At 38.0% G+C, this 19,328-nt stretch overlaps 1 protein-coding gene across 1 annotated transcript in view; it reads left to right on the top strand.

Annotated features, from left to right (window-relative positions):
* Positions 1 to 19,328, top strand: part of LOC306850137 (polypeptide N-acetylgalactosaminyltransferase 16-like) — a 47,667-nt gene that overhangs the window by 19,973 nt on the left and 8,366 nt on the right. Inside the window, exons 6-10 of the mRNA XM_079385593.1 lie at positions 5,102 to 5,167; positions 9,463 to 9,584; positions 14,602 to 14,689; positions 16,576 to 16,660; positions 16,924 to 17,027. Of these exons, the coding sequence (XP_079241719.1) occupies positions 5,102 to 5,167; positions 9,463 to 9,584; positions 14,602 to 14,689; positions 16,576 to 16,660; positions 16,924 to 17,027 (465 nt within the window). The remainder of the gene's footprint in view (positions 1 to 5,101; positions 5,168 to 9,462; positions 9,585 to 14,601; positions 14,690 to 16,575; positions 16,661 to 16,923; positions 17,028 to 19,328) is intronic.

Genomic DNA, 19,328 nt, shown 5'->3' with positions numbered 1-19,328 from the left:
AGTGGTCCAGTGGAGATTGCTCGACCATTTGGTATTTGTCGGTATCGTCTTTGTCAAAATTCAAAGATTTTCACTGTAACCTGCCAAATAAAAGTTTGGTTTAACTTTATGGAATATCATGCAGTATTTTTGTCCATGTTTTTAAACAGTAATTTTAAATTTAAAGAGAAAAACTGTGCTATGCGCTCTGTATTGTTAAAAAATTAAAAGTCAATTCATATTCTTTAGCAATATCTCAAAAAAAAAAAAAAAAATCAAACCCAGACTGTATCATTAGAAAGGTAGAAATGTAACAAGTGTTTACAGTTTTTTTTTCAACTGCTTACACACATTTTCTAAACTTTACCTCTTTTTTTCAAAACTTAACACACAAATCCAAGAATTGCATACACAAAATGCCTCACATCTCTTGCAAAATGACACACTGCATTCAAAAGATCACAAACACATCTCAAAAGCAAACATGTGTCTTATGTTGCAAACACTTTAACCTTAATAATATATTTTTGGATATGTCATATACACACAGTAATTCAAAACCTAAAGCTCTTCTTTCATGAGCGCCTATGTACATTTCTGTACAAGATTAAAAGTAATTGGCAGAGAGATGTTGCAGAGTTCATGGTAATCACAAAAGCAAGATTGAAACCAAACTATTTATTTATTTTATTTATTTATATTTATTATTTTTTTAGAATAATAGAATTTGTGGTTGCAAATACAGTATTACACACAGTACGAAAGAAAATAAATACATCAACCAACTGTAGATGGACAGAAACCAAACATAATTTTGAAAAAGGTGAAACTGTAACAAATTGCAGTATAATATACTATTTTATACAATATAGACAGAATGTCTTCTTACAGTCAGCTGTACTGTTGTGCAGTGTGATAACCCACCAGACTGTGACCAATCATGCAATGCACTGCAGTAAATAAATGCTAAAATATATGTTTTATAGGATACCTTATGTTATGCTGAAATAGCTATTATGGGTACATTAGAACATGTCTACATTATAGTAGATTGTACATACCTGTTCTCATTTCTAAAGGTTTCAATTATACCGCCACTGTAAATCGACTCGAATTAGGCTGGACTGTCTGTCCATTAAACCGTGGTTGATCACATGATCAATGACAGTAGCCCTAATCTCATCAAAGACCACTCTTCCTTTCCCTGTTCTTCGTCACCTTCCCCATCCGACTCATCCTCTTCCTCCCCTTGCTCCACTTTGAACTCCTCCTCCTCGAACTCTGCCTCGTCCTCTGGCTCTCCCTCCAACACCCCTTACTCTGTTTGCAATGTTTGCAGCTATTGTTCAAAACCTTGACCTTTGGCCAAGAAAATCAAGATACTTCCTGTTAGAATTTTGTGTGTTACATAGAAAATTGTGTGTTGTGTTTTGCAAAAAGTGTTTTATGAAATTGAAAACTGAGTCAAAGGCCAAAAATTAGCGTATGGTTTTGCAGATTTGGTGTGTGATTCTGGTGTTTGAGTGTCAGCTTGTAACAGATCTAGTAAGCTGTTACCTTACTTCTGTGATTTAAGTGGTAATTTTACTCCCAGTCCTGAGGGGGCACAAGGGAGTCATTGTTAGTCAAGTTTTTCTAGATCAGAGAATAAGAGGCGTGGAAGGTTTGAGTAAGGACACGTGAGCTGGGAGTATTTGCTCTCCATGCTTTTTCAAACCATCTCTCTGTACAGATGAGTTGGGCCAAACATCTATCATTAAGCACCAGATCATAACTAGCGACCCAGTCAATAAGCAAAACTTCATTGATGAGGAAGTCAAAGCCATGCGGAGTAAAGGTATAATACAGCCATCTACATCCTCGTGGGCTGCTCCAGTAGTGCTATTACCCAAGAAGGATGGAGGAATGTGTTTCTGTGTGGATTATTGAAAATCATATGCCGTGTCAGAGCTGTGCTGTGGTCTGGGCGGTTGAGAAGTGGCGACAGTACCTGGAAGGGAGACCTTTTGTAGTACTTACAGATCACGCCACACTCACTTGGGTTTTTAACCATCCCTGCCCAACATCAAGACATACTAGGTGGGCTATCAGACTCCAAGGATTTGACTTTACTGTGAGATACCGGAGAGGGAGATGTAATGTAGTGCCTGAGTTCATTGTCCCGTGCGATGCCTTAAGAAGAGCCACTCGGATGTGTTGCAGTATGCCAAGCAAAAGATGTGAATGGAGATTTACCAATTAACTGGGAAGAACTTGGTCAAAGCCAGAAAAGTGACCAATCATTGCAACCTCTGTGGGATGAAGCAAAGCTCAACCCTATTGACCCCCAACGGATCTGCTATGTTGAACAAAATAACTTTTTGTTGAGATGTATTCCTGATGGACAAAAGGGGCATACTTTGAAAGTAATCATCCCAAAAGATCTACGGCAGCAATTTCTCCAGTTTGCTCATGACAATCCTTTGAGCAGGGCATCTTGGGCGCATGAAACATTACGTTGATTACTCAACGTGGTGTATTGGCCAGAAATTCAACAGGACGTATGGGATTACTGCAAACGGTGCCAAGTCTGTCAGCAATACAAGCCGCGTATATCTAAACTTTCTGGAACCCTTCAGTCTACTCCTGTAAAAGAACCTGGATACATGGTTGGCATTGATCTTATGGGTCTGTTTCCAAGAAGCATGAAGCTGAACGAGTATTTGCTAGTCACTGTGGATTACTGTAATAAGTGGGTTGAGGTATTCCCTTTGCGGTCAGCTAAGACACCTTTGATAACTAACATTCTTATCAAGGAATGATTCTATCATTCTTTACTCGATGAGAGGTACCTACTTATTTAGTGTAGGACCGAGGACCGCAGTTTACATCTCAACTTCTGCATGCTACCTGCAGACAAAGGGGTGCAGTTCAAAAACTCACCACTGCATACCATCCACAGACTAATTTGACAGAAAGGGTGAATAGAACTCTTAAGATGTCCTGGCCAAATTCCCTCTACTGGCCCTTGTCTATCATGGCCTCCTAATAATCCCCATACACCTGATTGGCTCTATGACTCTCTCTCCTCTCCACCTGTAGCTGGTGTGTGGTGAGCGCACTGGTGCCGTTGTAGTGTGGCTGCCGTCGCATCATCCAAGTGGATGCTGCACACTGGTGGTGGTTGAGGAGAGACCCCCCCCCCCCCCCCCCACATGATTGTAAAGCGCTTTGGGTGTACAGCAATACACAATAAAGCGCTATATAAATGCATCATTCATTCATTCATTCAAGATAATGATTGCATCATACGTCAAGGACAATCATCGGAATTGGGAGGAGGATGGATCCATGAGTTCAGGTTTGCAATCAATTCATCTTGGAATGAGAGTACCAACTACACTCCAGCAGAGATTGCTCTAGGACATAAATTGAAAGGGCCCCTCGAACTATTACAATATCATTCTCCTGATCCTGACCAATCTGCATATGAGGTTATTGAATGCCAGCAATCACTCTTGGAGAGAGTGAAAGAGAATGTCATGAGAGCTCAAAGCAGACAACAGAGATACTACAACCGTAAGAGACGGCAAGAAACCTTCCAAGAAGGGGAACTTGTCTGGGTTCGGGCTCACTCGTGCAGGGGACGCATTTATGTTTCTGATAATATTAAAGAAACAATAAAGCAACTTAAATTGAGATGTAGAACACAAAGGTTCCTCAATAAGGGTTTGAAAAAGCATGGAGAGCAAATACTCCCAGCTCACGTGTCCTTACTCAAACCTCCCACGCCTCTTATTCTCTGAATTAGAAAAACTTGATTAACAATGACCCCCCCCCCCCCCCCCCCCCCCCCCCTTCAGAAGAAGGCCTGACCTGGCCGTAGAACCTTTTCAAATTTTCTACATTGTAGGTCTCAACCTGCTTGGGGTCGGTTGACATCTCAACTCTGTAATTTACATTATTCAGCTGCTTTAAAACTTTGGCAGGCCCTTGGCACAAGGGAGTCATTGTTAATCAAGTTTTTCTAAATCAGAGAATAAGAGGCGTGGGAGGTTTGAGTAAGGACACGTGAGCTGGGAGTATTTGCTCTCCATGCTTTTTCAAACCCTTATTGAGGAACCTTTGTGTTCTACATCTCAATTTAAGTTGCTTTATTGTTTCTTTAATATTATCTGAGGTTTTATAATGGGAAATGTACTTTGCTTCCTGAACCTCATGTTGTATTTTTTGTTTATCGCCTGATTTTGAGGGCATCTCAACTGCTCAATGTTTCTGATTTACTATTCACTTCAACTTTGGAATTTCTTCTGAATTACTTTATGGACTACTGCCGTGGATGATCTTGGACTTTATCCCTGTAGTATCCTACCATCTACAACGCTGTGATGAACTAAGGACATTGGTGGTAACTTAGGACTTTAAATCTGATTAGACCTTTAAAAGGTTTTTGCCTCCAAGTATGAAGAGACTGATAGCACTGCTACACGAAATGTGGTCCAGTCACTTGTAATGTTTGAAATTCTATATTTCCTTTAGAAGAGCATAGTAAGCTATTCACTGGTGATTGATCCCCCTTCATTTTCTTTGTGACATTTGATATTGGTGACCGTTACAAGCTTTCAGAAATTGTGTGACAAGTAAAGATTTTGTGTGTAAGCAGTTGAAAAAAACTGTAAGATTGAGCACAGCAGTGTGTAAGTGGTTCAAACAGAATTTGACTGTATGAATCATGTGTGTATCATACGGTACTGAAACAGGGTTTTGCTAAATTATTGTAAAGTTTTGAATGAAGTGTTTCATTTTGCAAGAGATCTGAGATGTTCTGCTACTTGTGTGTGTAGATGTGTGAACTGTCTGTAGTATTTTGACTAAATGAGTCTTATTTTTATAATCGTGCCTAAGCAATCGTAAAAAACTGTAGTCCTTCCTCCTCAGGTCAGCCGTGGACACACTTCCCTTGTGTTTGTGTGTGTGTGTTTGTGTGTGTGCATTTTTTTTTATTCATGGACTGTTTATCTTGTATGTTACAGTCTTAGCTGTCCATTAAAATGATCATGTTGAAATGCACATGTGTGCTGCACACTCACTTGTTGGTGCATTCTGGGAAATCTGATGTGTCTCTCTCTCTGTGTCTCTGTAGCTGAAGACTGTCGACTTCTCTCTCAGATCCCAAAGGTGCACTGTCTGAGAAATGAGCGCCGGGAAGGTATGTGTGATAGGAGTGGAGATACATTCATATACTAACATTAAACATGTTGAATCTTATAATAAATGCATGTTGACAGTATATTGTATAATAATGGAAAGTTTTTGCAATATGTTTTGTAAAAAGTGGTAATCTGTGATTCTTACCTTAAAGGGCTACCTGATTTAACCTATAAACATCATTTTGGTTGGTGTAAATGTAATATATTTATATATAATTTTTTGACATGAGTAAAACCAGTTAATTTAGATCTCATTTAGATGTTACATTTTTGAGTATATAGTGCTAAACAAACAAACATAAGAATGACATCTTCCATCATAAAACTGTAAATTCTGTCAGGACATATTAAAGACTGCAAAGTTTAAATACTCACACTTTCATTCCAAAGTTTAGGGTCAGTGAGACTTAAAAAAAAAAAAAAAAAAAAAAAAAAAAATATATATATATATATATATATTTAATTCAATAACTAAGGATTAAATTGATCAAACGTGACAGTAAAGATTTCGATTTCAAATAAATGTTGTTCTTTTAAATTTTCTATTCAATAAAGAATCTTGGTTTCACAGAAATAAATTACATTTAACATATGTGACCCTGGAGCACAAAACCAGTCTTAAGTCGCTGGGGTATATTTGTAGCAATAGCCAAAAATACATTGTGTCAAAATTACTGATTTTTCTTTTATGCTAAAAATCATTAGGATATTAAGTAAAGATCATGTTCCATGAAGAGATTTTTAAATTTCCTACTGTAAATATATCAAAACTTCATTTTTGATTAGTAATATGCTTTGCTAAGAACTTCATTTGGACAACTTTAAAGGAGATTTTCTCAATATTTTGATTGTTTTGCACCCTCAGATTCCAGATTTTCAAATAGTTGTATCTCAGCCAAATATTGTCCTATCATAACAAACCATACATCAATGGAAAGCTTATTTATTCAGCTTTGTGAGATGTATAAATATCAATTTTGGAAAATTTACCATTATGACTGGTTTTGTGGTCCAGGGTCACATATATTCAAATAGAAACACTTATTTTAAGTTGTAATAACATTTAACTTTTTTTTGCTGTATTTTTAAACAAATAATTGGAGCTTTAGTGAGCAGAAGACACTTTTCAAAAACATTAACATTAAACAAAAACCGCATTAAATCTGATTGACCTTAAACATTTAAATGGTTTTGTATATCTGCTTAAGGATAATTTTATCAGCTTTAGTGCATTTACATACAGATGAAGTTATGAAGTTGTGTTAATGTGCTAAAGTCTACCAGACATGGATTAAAATAATACAAAACTCCCATTTAGATTTAATGTGGCCTTTACCAGCCTCAACTGACAATTTGTGCACTCAATCAATGTATTATTTACATTTACATTTACATTTAGTCATTTGGCAGACGCTTTTATCCAAAGCGACTTACAATTGGGGAATACAAAAAGCGATTCATCTTGAAGAGGCAGTCAGACAGAGGAAGTGCTCGTAACACCAAGTCTCAGTCATTGTTCAAATAAGTACAAACTAGTAGGTGGAGAGAAAGATAGAGGGAAAGTTTTTTTTTTTTTTTTTTTTTTTTTTTTTTTGAGTTTAGGATGAAGTCAAGTACTGCCGAAAGAGATGAGTTTTAAGTTGTTGCTTGAAGGTTGCCAGAGATCCGGCGTTCCGGATAGGGGTGGGAAGATTATTCCACCAGCCAGGAATGGTGAACGAGAATGTTCTGGAGAGTGATTTTGAGCCTCTCTGTGATGGTACCACAAGGCGTCGCTCACTAGCAGATCTCAAACTTCTGGAGGGGATGTAGGTTCGTAATAGTGAGTGGAAGTAGGAGGGTGCAGAGCCTGTGGTAGATCTGTACGCAAGCATCAGTGACTTGAACTGGATGCGAGCTGCCACTGGTAGCCAGTGCAAAGAGATGAAGAGAGGTGTAACATGCGCTCTTTTGGGCTCGTTGAAGATCAGTCGTGCCGCTGCATTCTGAATCATTTGTAGAGGTTTGATTGCGTTTGATGGCAGACCAGCCAGAAGAGCATTGCAGTAGTCCAGTCTAGAAACAACCAGGGCCTGGACAAGAAGTTGCGCAGCATGCTCTGTCAGAAAGGGCCTGATCTTTCTGATGTTGTGTAGTGCAAACCTGCAGGAACGAGCAGTCTTTGCAATGTGCTCTTTGAAGGTCAGCTGGTCATCAAAGATTACACCAAGATTTCTGACCGAAGTTGATGGGGTAATCATTGATGAGCCGAACTGAATCGTGAAGTCATGCCGTAGAGTCGGAGTGGCAGGGAAGACCAGAAGTTCCGTCTTTGCCAGGTTGAGCTGTAGGTGATGTTCTTTCATCCATGCCGAGATGTCCGCCAGGCAGCCTGAGATCCGTGCAGCTACCGTTGGGTCATCTGGTTGAAAAGAGAGATAGAGCTGAGTGTCATCGGCATAGCAGTGATAGGAGAAGCCATGTGCATGTATGATGGGACCCAGTGATGTAGTGTACGTGGAGAAGAGGAGGGGTCCAAGAACCGATCCCTGAGGAACTCCAGTGATCAGTTGATGTGGTTTGGATACCTCCCCTCCCCAGGCCACCCTGAAGGATCTACCGGTGAGATAGGATTCAAACCAGCGAAGTGGAATTCCAGTGATGCCCAGTGAAGAGAGTGTAGACAGGAGAATCTGATGATTGACAGTGTCAAAAGCAGCAGAGAGATCCAGCAGAATGAGGACTGACGATTTGGAATCAGCCTTTGCAGTTCGTAGGGCTTCAGTGACTGAGAGTAGCGCAGTCTCTGTTGAATGGCCACTCCTGAAACCTGACTGTTTAGCATCCAGCTTGTTGTACTGTGAAAGAAACCGCGAGAGCTGGTTGAAGACAGCTCGTTCGAGTGTTTTCCCTATGAATGGAAGGAGAGAGACAGGTCTGTAGTTATCTAAAAGAGAAGCATTTAATGTAGGTTTTTTGATCAGTGGGGTTACCCGAGCCTGCTTGAATGCTGTGGGGAAGATGCCTGTGAGGAGAGATGTGTTGATAATGTGTGTGAGTGCCGGTAAGAGTGTGGGAGAGATTGTTTGGAGAAGATGTGAGGGGATCGGGTCGAGAGGACATGTTGTAGGATGGCTGGAGAGGAGAAGTTTGGATACTTCTGCCTCGGTGAGAGGAGAGAAGGAGAAGATGGGAGCTGGAGCGGTGGATGTGGTTGATCGGAGGTCCTGCGGAGTTGAGAACTGGTTGCTGATTGTTCTAGTTTTGTCTGTGAAAAAAGAGGCAAAGTCATCAGCGGTTATCAAAGTGGTGGGAGGTGGAGGAGGGGGACAGAGGAGAGAATTAAATGTTCTGAAGAGATTACGCATGTCTGGAGCGCTGGTGATCTTGTTGTGGAAATGTGAGGATTTGGCAGTGTGGACTTCAGTAGAGAAAGATGAAAGCAAAGACTGATACCTACTCAGGTCCGACGGATTGTTTGATTTGCGCCATTTTCTCTCTGCCGCTCTGAGTTTGGTCCGATTCTCACGAAGAACATCGGATAACCAGGGGTTAGAAGGAGCAGCCCGTGCTGGCCTAGAGGAGAGAGGACAGATGTCGTCTAGACAAGAGGTTAAGGTAGAGCATAAAGTGTCAGTGGCTGCATTTACATCCAGAGAAGAGAAATGGGTAGGTGAGGGAAGAGAGGAGGATACTACAGAGGAAAGAAGGGAGGGGGAAAGGGAGCATAGGTTGCGTCTGAAAGTAACCGGTAAGGGAGATGGTGGCACCTGAGTTGCAAAATGTAACGTAAATGTAATGAAGAAATGGTCAGATATATGGAGTGGTTGTACCAGAATGTTATCTGTAGAACAATTGCGTGTATAAATTAAGTCGAGTTGGTTACCAGATTTGTGCGTGCTAGTAGTGGTGAGGCGTTTGAGATCAAATGAAGCTAGGAGTGACTGGAAGTCTGTAGCATAAGGCCTGTCTAGGTGAATGTTGAAATCGCCGAAGACTAAGAGTGGAGTGCCATCCTCCATGAAAGACGACAGCAGTCCGTCCAGCTCGTCTAGGAAGGTTGGTGGTATTTGGCCCAGCGGACGATAGATTACCACAATCTGGAGTCTTATAGGAGCTGTCACAGTAACAGCATGCGATTCAAATGAGTTGAGATTGCCTAGGGGAGAGTGGGTAGAGTATTTCCAATTGTTAGAAATGAGCAAGCCAGTGCCCCCACCCCGGTGGTGATCTAATTATGGTGATATTTGGTGGTGATCTAATTATTTTGGGATGGCGATGTGTTATATAATGAACATGTGCTGGTGTTGATCAGGTCTGATCCGGTCTCGTGTCAGAGGGGCGTCTGCGGCGTCAGCCTCCATCCTCACCTTCCTGGACAGTCACTGTGAGGTCAATGCAGACTGGCTGCAGCCCATGATCCAGAGAGTCAAAGAGGTAACACATCACGAGCGTGCAAAACACAACCAAAATTATTAACAAAGAAATTCTATCAAAATGAAAAGTGGACTTATTACTTTAAGTACAGTATGATAAATGCCTTCCCTTGTTTATCTACAGTAACTCAAAACATACAGATATATATATAAAATTACAAAATATTTACAAATTAAAGGGATCATATGATGTTGCTAAAAAGAACAGTATTTTGTGTATTTGGTGTAATGCAATGTGTTTATGTGGTTTAAGGTTCAAAAAAATACTGTACATTATTGTTGCTCCTCTATACTCCGCCCTTCTGAAACACACCGATTTTTACAAAGCTCATCGTTCTGAGAAGCGAGGCGTGCTCTGATTGGCCAGCTATCCAGTGCATTGTGATTGGCCGAATACCTCAAGCGTGAGATGGAAATGTTACGCCCCTCACCGTATTGTGATGCCGTGTCCCGGCGCGATGACTCAAAAACAATAAAACCCATTATAAACGAGGCATTTGTTGCATCCAGAGGGGACATAATTACTGATTATAATGACTTATACTGTCTTTTTACGCCCATGTCTGCATTTGTGATCGGAGAAACAACAAGCACTACTCTATACAGCTCAAAACTCACGTTTGAATCGTCAGTGGCAAATTCTTTAAATAAGAAAACATACTTACAGGCTGTGAGTCAGAATCGCCAAACTGTCTTTGCAAAGTTGGAATTGCCCCACTTTATAGAAACAGCCTTTGAGCACAGCTGGCATTATAGGCTACTCTCCCAGGATCAGGAAATAGTCCTCCGTAAAATGTGCTGCACACACTCTAATATTTGGGTTGAACTGTTCTGGATCAGTGTTGTAAATACAACTGGTTTCTAGTTGTGTCCTCTTTTGGAAGCCCAAACAATGTACTTTCGCTTTCACAACGAAACACAGCGTCTCCAGGACATGGCGCCGGCGGCAGCAACAATACTACAGACAGAATAAAAATGACGCCGCCTTTCTTTGCGTATACATTTGGGCAGTGTTATGAAAATCTCCCCACACAGTGACGTAGACATGTGGGGGGGTGTTTGAATGAGCCGTTTTAGGGGGGCGTGGACAAGTCTTAACTTTTATAGACCATTTCAACGGATATTCGGCGGTATAAGGAAGTGACGTCTTTGTTCCTCGGACGTTTCTGGTTAGCGTTTGAATGCATTCAAAACCATGGCGGCAGGCGCTTGCTGCACAGTGGGATTGCAATTTTAATTTATTTAATCCTGTGGTTTAAAATGTCAAAATTAAAATTAGATCCGTGATCCCTCTGGGCTGGAACTAACATTAATTAATAAATAATCGGAAATTACTCCAGTCTTAAGTGTCACATGATCCTTCAGAGATCATTCTCATGTGCTGATTTGATATTTGGTTATTGTCAGTGTTGGAAACAATTGTGCTGCTTAATAGTTTTTCTGGAATCTGTGATACTTTATACAGGATTGATTGATTGAATCCTGACAGGAATTTTCAAAATTATAGAAATCTTTCCTAACAGTATGTCTTTACTATCACTTTTTAAAATCAATTAAAAAAATTGCTGAATAAATGTATTCATATTCTTTAAAAAATGAAATGAAATACTGACCCCAAACTTTTGAACAGTAGTGCATATTGTTACAAAACATTTCTATTATAAATAAATGCTGTTATTTTATTCGAAGAATACTAAAATTATCTCAGTTTATAAAGAAATATTAAGCAGCACGACTTTTTCCATCACTGATAATAAATCAGCATATTATAATGATTTCTGAAGATCATGTGACACTGAAGACTGGAGTAATGATGCTGGAAATACAGCTGCAGATCACATAAATTATATTTGAAAGAATATTAAAATAGAAAAACATTATTTTAAATTGTAATATTTCAAAATATTACTGTATTTTTGATCAATTAAATGCAGGCTTGATGAGCATTGGAGACTTATTTCAAAAACAGTAATAGTGGACACACTTTTTACCTGTATGTGTGTTTACAGTAAATGTGCATAAAACATACATACCCACATATATACTGTATGTAGTGTGTGTGCATTTATTAATCTATGTAGGCTATACTTTTATCTTTAAAAAAAACTAATAAAGGTTTATGCAAAACACGGTAGCCAGCATTGAATTGCAGCTTTGGTGAACATAAGAGATATCTTTATAAAACTTTATACAATAGATTGCACTTATTACCAACTTTTGACAGGTAGTGTAGTTTATTGTTGACATCGAACATTGTGCATACAATCAAACGTTTTGGTACAAATTAATGTGTCACGTAGTGAAAGTTAGTCCAATTAGCCAGAGGCCAGTATTGACACTTTATCATGATGGATTTAGGGCTTTAGCCATTTTCCAAAATTTTAAAGTCTCTTTTTCTTCTTTTTGCGTGGGAGCATCAGAAGTACACAGCTGTGCATGAATACGTTAGAGAAACATTGATCATGTCTGTTCAGAGCTGTGCTTCTCGAATGCTTTTGCTTCAAGACTCAGATTTTTCATTGGACGTCGAGTGGTGACGCAAGCACTTCTACAAATGTTTACTGTACAAAATTAAACCCTAATGTCCTAGATTATGCAAAATGGTTGACATTTTGGAAGAATAAGCATTTCTAATGTCATTTTGAATTTTCATTCTCTCACAGGACAAAACACATTGCGGTCATGTTTATTCTCCTGTGTTTATTGTAGTCTAGGTCATATTTCCTTTTACCTTGTTAAGTTTTATTCACGGTTTTAGAGGAGGATGCATGCCATGCAACCTGTCCATGTTGCATCTAGCTCATTAGACAGGCTTGTACCTAGGGACAGACGAATTTGCAGCAGATTATTGTAGAGTTTTGATCAGATTTTTCACTTGAGATACTTGATCTCTTCGTGCTCGACCGCTGACTCTGCTTTAACGTGGTGAGTGCGGAGAGTCATAATGAGTCATAAATGGCCCGAGTCCAGTCTGGTTCTTCAGAGGGAGATTTTCCCAGAATCAGAGCGTTTGTCTTCTCACAGCTGCACCATGTAGCCTCTCTCGTCCTAAATCATCAAGAGCGATTATCATCATCATCATCATCATCATCTCCTCGACCACTTTTCTGCAGCATAAGAGCTTTGTTATGGAGCCATGAGCCTAGTTTTTTTCTCAGTATGTCTTCAGTGTGTATGTGATCCTGTGTTTGTGCTGCAGGCAGTGATTCTGGATGATTGCTCAAATCTGCTGATTGCTGAAGACACGGAGATGGACTTTTTATTTGGTCGCATTTTCTTCAGATGTAAATATGAAAATCACATCAAATGTAAAATCAAGGCACTTGAGCATCAGAAAGCAGTTTAGACACTTACTAAAACATGGTGTCAAACATAAGTTTTTTAATATTCTACTTGGCTACAGTCTGTTTTTATTGTCCATGAATGCTCCTGTTTTTCCGTTTTTGACTCAAGGGTCATTTTTTAATACTTTTACCGTTTTTTACAATTGCTATGACAATTTTTTCAGTACTTCTAACTCTTAACGCACCAACACACCTACAACACACAATTTACAAAACAGTTATGCTCAAAATCACACTTTGTAAACTAAACTCCAACAGTAATTTTCAAAGTACAATAATACACTAACACAATACACTGTCTACCAAAACACTGCAAACATGTCTCCAAAATCAAATTATTATTCCAAAACACTAATACATGTTCTCTTCCAACAGGAACATTTAGTCAGTCATATCACAATATCTTGCATTATTTTAGGTGTCAGGTCTGACCTTACAGTAATAGACAGCATATTGCATTGAGATTGCATTTTACACTACAGTTTCTTTTGACGCCTCTCTACATTTTTGTTTTGGTGGGTTTAGTCAATGCATGTATTTTGTTTATTTTGCTGCATAAAGGGGGAAAGACAGAGACAGAATTGCTGCAGTAAAGGCTTTATTTGCAACAGGACATTAGAAAAACAAGAATATGATGGTGTTCTCTGAAGTACCACAACCATGTAAATGCCAAGCTGTAATCATTCAGTACCAGTGCTATTTGATGCCATCACAGCACCATGGTGAACCGTCAAGCCACAGGCTTCTTCTGGGTGGAGTGTCCTGATGTCAATCGCTGTATGAATCTGTGAATCTGCTGTAGGTGGGATGTATTGCAGATGGATTTCTGGGCTTCCCCGCACATACTCGAGCTATGAGCGCAGGGTTCAGCATGATTGCCTACAGCGCCCGCTCTAATTGAAAACACTTGATTTTCTTATGCAGTTGTAATATGAACTTCCCCGGCACACGTTTTTTTTATGCGACATACGCATGCTTGTAAAATAGTTTTAGGTATGCACAAGTATATGCACTGCAGCAAGCAAAGTTTCAAAGAAGCAAAGAACACACTAGAGCTCTGCATCAGGGAACGCTGAAAATCCACAGAGTCAGATGATACATTTCTGCAATGATTAACATCCTAAATCATTTTGAAAATATTGTATGTGCATTTAGAACACTGTACTTTGTGTTATATTACCTATAAACTACAGCTGCTGTGAGGGGGTTTGCAATACAGCTGCTGAGGGAGAGTGACCATAAATTTGACATCTTTCTCTCTTCTGATTGCCACAGTCCTTCTCTCTATATTTTCTTCCTCTTCTGGAGAAAAAAAATCATTTCATTTATTTAAACCGTTTAGTTTATATTATATTACTGGTTTAGGCTAATCTGTTTTGATGGTTTTTGAGTTTTAGAAGATCCAGTTATATCGTTTAATTAAACATTACCAAATCAAAAAAACAAACATATGGATGAATCATTCATAATAAGATCTATAAAATGCATTTAGAAAATAGATGAATTTTCATTTCATGCATTTCCTCCTAATTCAACTTAAAGCAGGGTGGTCATGGAGACACACATGGCTTGTGTCCTTCTTTCTGCTGCATTCAACGAATAAATCAATCAAATACTTGTAAAGTATTTTAGCCATGATTACACTGGTCATTTGTGGTTTGTGTTCTCCTGCAGGATCATACGCGTGTGGTCAGTCCCATCATTGATGTGATCAGTCTGGATAATTTCGCCTATCTGGCCGCTTCTGCTGACCTGAGAGGAGGTGAGAGATCTCACCGCTTTACCATACAAAATCATCTCTTTATCTGTCAATTTCATCACTACAGTATGTGTTTCTGCCAGAAAGCAATGAGAGTAAATGGAGAAAGTCTTAGATGTTTCTGCTGAGAATAAGTCTCTAGAGTCTTAGAAATCTCAGTCAAAGGATCTCAATATGAACCAGTGTTATTGTACTATTATTTATATAATATTATATTATTAGTAGTATTTTTAATGAACTTTTATCTTCATATTTTTTAGTTTGCATTTTAATTTTAGTACTTTTGCTATGTACTTTTTTTTTGATAATTTCACCAAATTCTTCTAAAAGCAAATGATCCAAGCTTCTGACCACATTCTTTACACACAATCTTAAAATATGACAACAGTCAAGACAGTCTTTCAGGCTTCTGTGCTAAAATAGGCGACGTGTAAAATAATGTAAATGCTCATTAGGAAATAACACAAACGAGGTACTCCAGTTACATTAATGTAGAAAAATAAAGTCCAAAAAAGCCTTTTTTGGCTGCTACTATGGCCTCAGTGCTAAAAACCTTTTCTACAGCAATACAATTACAAGCAATAGCAGAAAATAAATACAATATACAGTTGGATTTATATTGGCTTGTATTTGACTCATTTATATCTAATTTTATTGTTATCAAGGAATATTGGGAGACAAATATCTGAGAGTTGATACTAGTACAAGCAAGAACATTAGATCTCCTGAGCTTTGAAGGAGCAAACTCTGAGCCATACAATAGCAGCAATCACAATAATCTGATTAATTTCACTAAATAAAGTCTGATATACAAGCTTTGCTTAGCTGATGAGTGCTTGACAGTGATAGCAGCACTAAAACACCAGCACCTAAACACTAATGTCATTTTTTAATTATTGATTTTAAATGTTAGTGCACAATATCTAGCTTGCTGCCATGTCGTATTCATCTCATATGTAAAATCAGTATTAACTGGTCTTTATTTGAGAACATATGTGACCCTGGACCACAAAACCAGTCTTAAGTGTCAATTTTTTGAAACTGAGATTTATATATCATCTGAAAGCTGAATAAATAAGCTTTCCATTGATGTATGGTTTGTTAGGATAGGAAATAATTATTTGGCCGAGATACAACTATTTGAAAATCTTGAGAAAATCACCTTTAAAGTTGTCCTTAGCAATGCATATTACTAATCAAAAATTAAGTTTTGATATATTTATGGTAAGAAATTAATAAAATATCTTCATGGAACATGATCTTTACTTAATATCCTAATGATTTTTGGCATAAAAGAAAAATTTATTATTTTGACCCATACAGTGTATTTTTGGCTATTGCTACAAATATACCCCAGCGACTTAAGACTGGTTTTGTGCTGCAGAGTCACATATGTTTCCCAGTGTGCAGTGCACTGTTGGCTTTTATTCAACAATGTCTTTATTTGCGAAAAATACTATAGTTTACAAATTTGGCAGATGCTTTCATAAAAAAGCATCTTATTTTGCATTCAAGGTTTACATTTACATTTGGTGTCATCTGGGATTGGAGCCCATGACCTTGGTGTTGACCTACTGCTTGAGCTGCACATAAACATATAATACTATAAAAAATGAGATCAGAATTTCAGAATCAAAAAGTCACTAAAGCATAAATCCTTTTATTTTTTTATCAAGTTCTATTTTTTACAGTTAATAATTTCAAATTAGTATGTAAAATAAATCACGTTTCATGGCAGCAATTGTTTTGCATGTTGTTTAAATGATATTATACTTTATGGTATCGGCCATCAAAAAAAATCAGTCAGTCACTAGTCTTGATTGCTGACAGATTAAAATGTACTGCATGTGTTGATTCCAGAAATATCACTTTTTCCCCTCTCACGTCAGGTTTCGACTGGAGTTTACACTTCAAATGGGAGCAGATTCCTATAGAACAGAAAATGGCAAGAACCGACCCAACACAACCAATCAGGTCTCTCTCTCTCTCTGTCTTCATTAGGAAAGTCTGATGGCAGATTGAAAATCTAGAATTTTATTTAAACCTATTTAAAGTTTTAGACTCTTGAACACAGAGAAAACTTGGCAACTAATCAAATGGAAGCAAATTTGTAACAATGAAATACCTACAAATTCTAGCACCCAGAAGCTTTTAGAAAACTAGAAGCATTTTATCACTGTAGTGGTCTCAGACATTTGGACCCCATAACATGTCCATACCAACCGCTGCTGTGGCAGGACTCCTGTAATTGCTGGAGGAATCTTTGTCATGGATAAAGGCTGGTTTAATCACCTGGGCCAGTATGACACTCACATGGACATCTGGGGTGGTGAGAACTTTGGTAAGTGATGTTCAGATGCATGACTTTACTCTGCTGTGATGTGTTCGAGTGTCAAACATACAGTGAATGTGAATCCAGTGAATCCAGTGATCATACAGCACTGCTAGAGCTGAATAAAGAATACTGTGTGGATGTCCTCACTAATGAACCCTTTTCACAAGACTGTGACGACGCGTTTAACAGTCATCAGCACCGTAAATCCTATAAAGCTTTTTATATATATATATATTTTTTTTTATGTACATTTATAACACTATACTTTGTATTATATCACCTTTGCATCGAATTACAAAAAAAAAAATACTAGTTAACTAGTTAATGCGAGGGTGTTTCTAATGCAGCGTCTATGGGAGGGAATATCTGACATCGTTCTCTCTTCTGACTGCCGTTATCAGTCTCTCTCTTTTTTATTAAAATGTTAACAAAAGCAAAATAAATGAAAACTTTAACTTATTTTAATTTAGCTAGTTTCTAATAACATTTCTAATTTTCATAGTTTCTTTCTTTAGTTTAACTTTTAACTAAAATAAAACTAAAATTGAAATAAAAATGTATAAAACTATATAAATAATAAACACAACAAAATCACTTAAAAGAACTAAAGTTTATTTAAATTTAATTAAAATGAAAACAGAAAACATAAAAACACACAAAAAATGATATATTATTAAATAAATAAAATTAAATATATTATTATTAATAATATTATTAATTATATTAGTTAATTAATAAAAAACTAATTATTTCAGTGATACTAAAATTACACTGTGTGTGTGTGTGTGTGTGTGTGTGTGTGTGCTTGTTTATGCTACATTGTCCCCACAAGGATAGTAAACCCTGAAATTTTTGACACTGAGGGGACTGGCCTGCAGTCCCCATGAGGGGAACAAATGATTAAAAATCGTAAATGATGTTTATCTGAAAGTGTAAAAATGCAAAGGGGTTTTCTGTAAGGCGCAGGTTTAGGGTTAGGGTTGGGTTATGGGATAGAAAATATTGTTTGGTCAGTAGAAAAGTAATAGAAGTCTATGGAAAGTCCCCACAATCCACAGAAACAAACGTGTGTGTGTGTGTGTGTGTGTGTGTGTATACCTGGTATTTATCACATTATGGGGACCAAATGTCCCCACAAGTATAGTAATAACAGTCAATTTTGAGGATAGTAATACCAGGACATTTTTTAGGTCCCCATGAGGAAACAAGCTTGCATACAGAAGCTTACATACAGAAATCATACAGAATGAAGATTTTTGAATATCTAAAAATGCAGAAAGTTTCCTGTAAGGGGTAGTTTTAGGTGTAGGGTTGGTGTAGGCTGAATACAGTTTGTACAAAACCATCACACCTATGGAATGTCCCCATAAAACATTTAAACGTACATGTACCTGTGTGTGTGTGTGTGTGTGTGTGTGTGTGTGTGTGTGTGTGTGTGTGTGTGTGTGCGCGCGTTTTTGTGACAATAAATTTGTATATGACATAGGTATTACAAGTTGAAGGTGACTTTTCAGGACATTGACCCATTTCCTCACTTTTCAAAATGCTTATAAATCACACAGAGTGAGTTTTTTTTGGGAAAGTAGAAATGCACAGTCTCCTGTGAGGGCTAAGTTTAGGTGTAGGGTTGGTGTTGGCCGATAGCACATACAGTTTGTTCAGTATAAAAACCATTACGCCTATGGGATGTCCCCACTTTTCACAAAAACAAACGTGTGTGTGTGTGCTGTAGGCTGTATTTAGAGCCCTCTACTGGCTAAATCAAAGTGTTGTTGGAAAATGCTTTAGTATTATACTTTAATTTTCTTTTGTGTATTTTTGTTCCCATCTCTGTGCCCCTTGTGTCCTAACCAGGCACAGTTTTCCACAGGCAATGTGTGTCTACGTTGAAAGTAAACTACAACATGACAAAACAAATCAAGTTTTTGCATTCTAATTTGCTCCATTTAACAAAATAGAAAAACAAAATCCACCATATTGTGACTTTCCAGAAGAGGAAAAAATACTGAGATGGATTATGTTGGTCAGAGAGAGAGAGGAGTCAAAATTGTTGTCACTCTCTCAGCCGTTGTGTTAGAAACACTCACCGAGCAGCAGAAACGCTTCATCACAGTCCAAGAAAAGGCTACATCAGAACATATTATATTTCTCCTGCAGCTACAAGGAGAGGAGTTTTGGACAAATGAGATGTCAGTGTGTCCTGATGCTTAGGACAAAAAGATCTGCAGGAAAGCCTGTGTTGCTTTTTTATCGCTTCATCGCAGTGCTCTTCCTATTTCAGGACGATTGTACCAATATTTTGAATGT

This window comes from Barbus barbus (assembly GCF_936440315.1).
Source record: "Barbus barbus genome assembly, chromosome: 30".
Lineage (NCBI taxonomy): Eukaryota > Metazoa > Chordata > Actinopteri > Cypriniformes > Cyprinidae > Barbus > Barbus barbus.
This window is presented reverse-complemented; position numbering and strand designations above follow the sequence as displayed.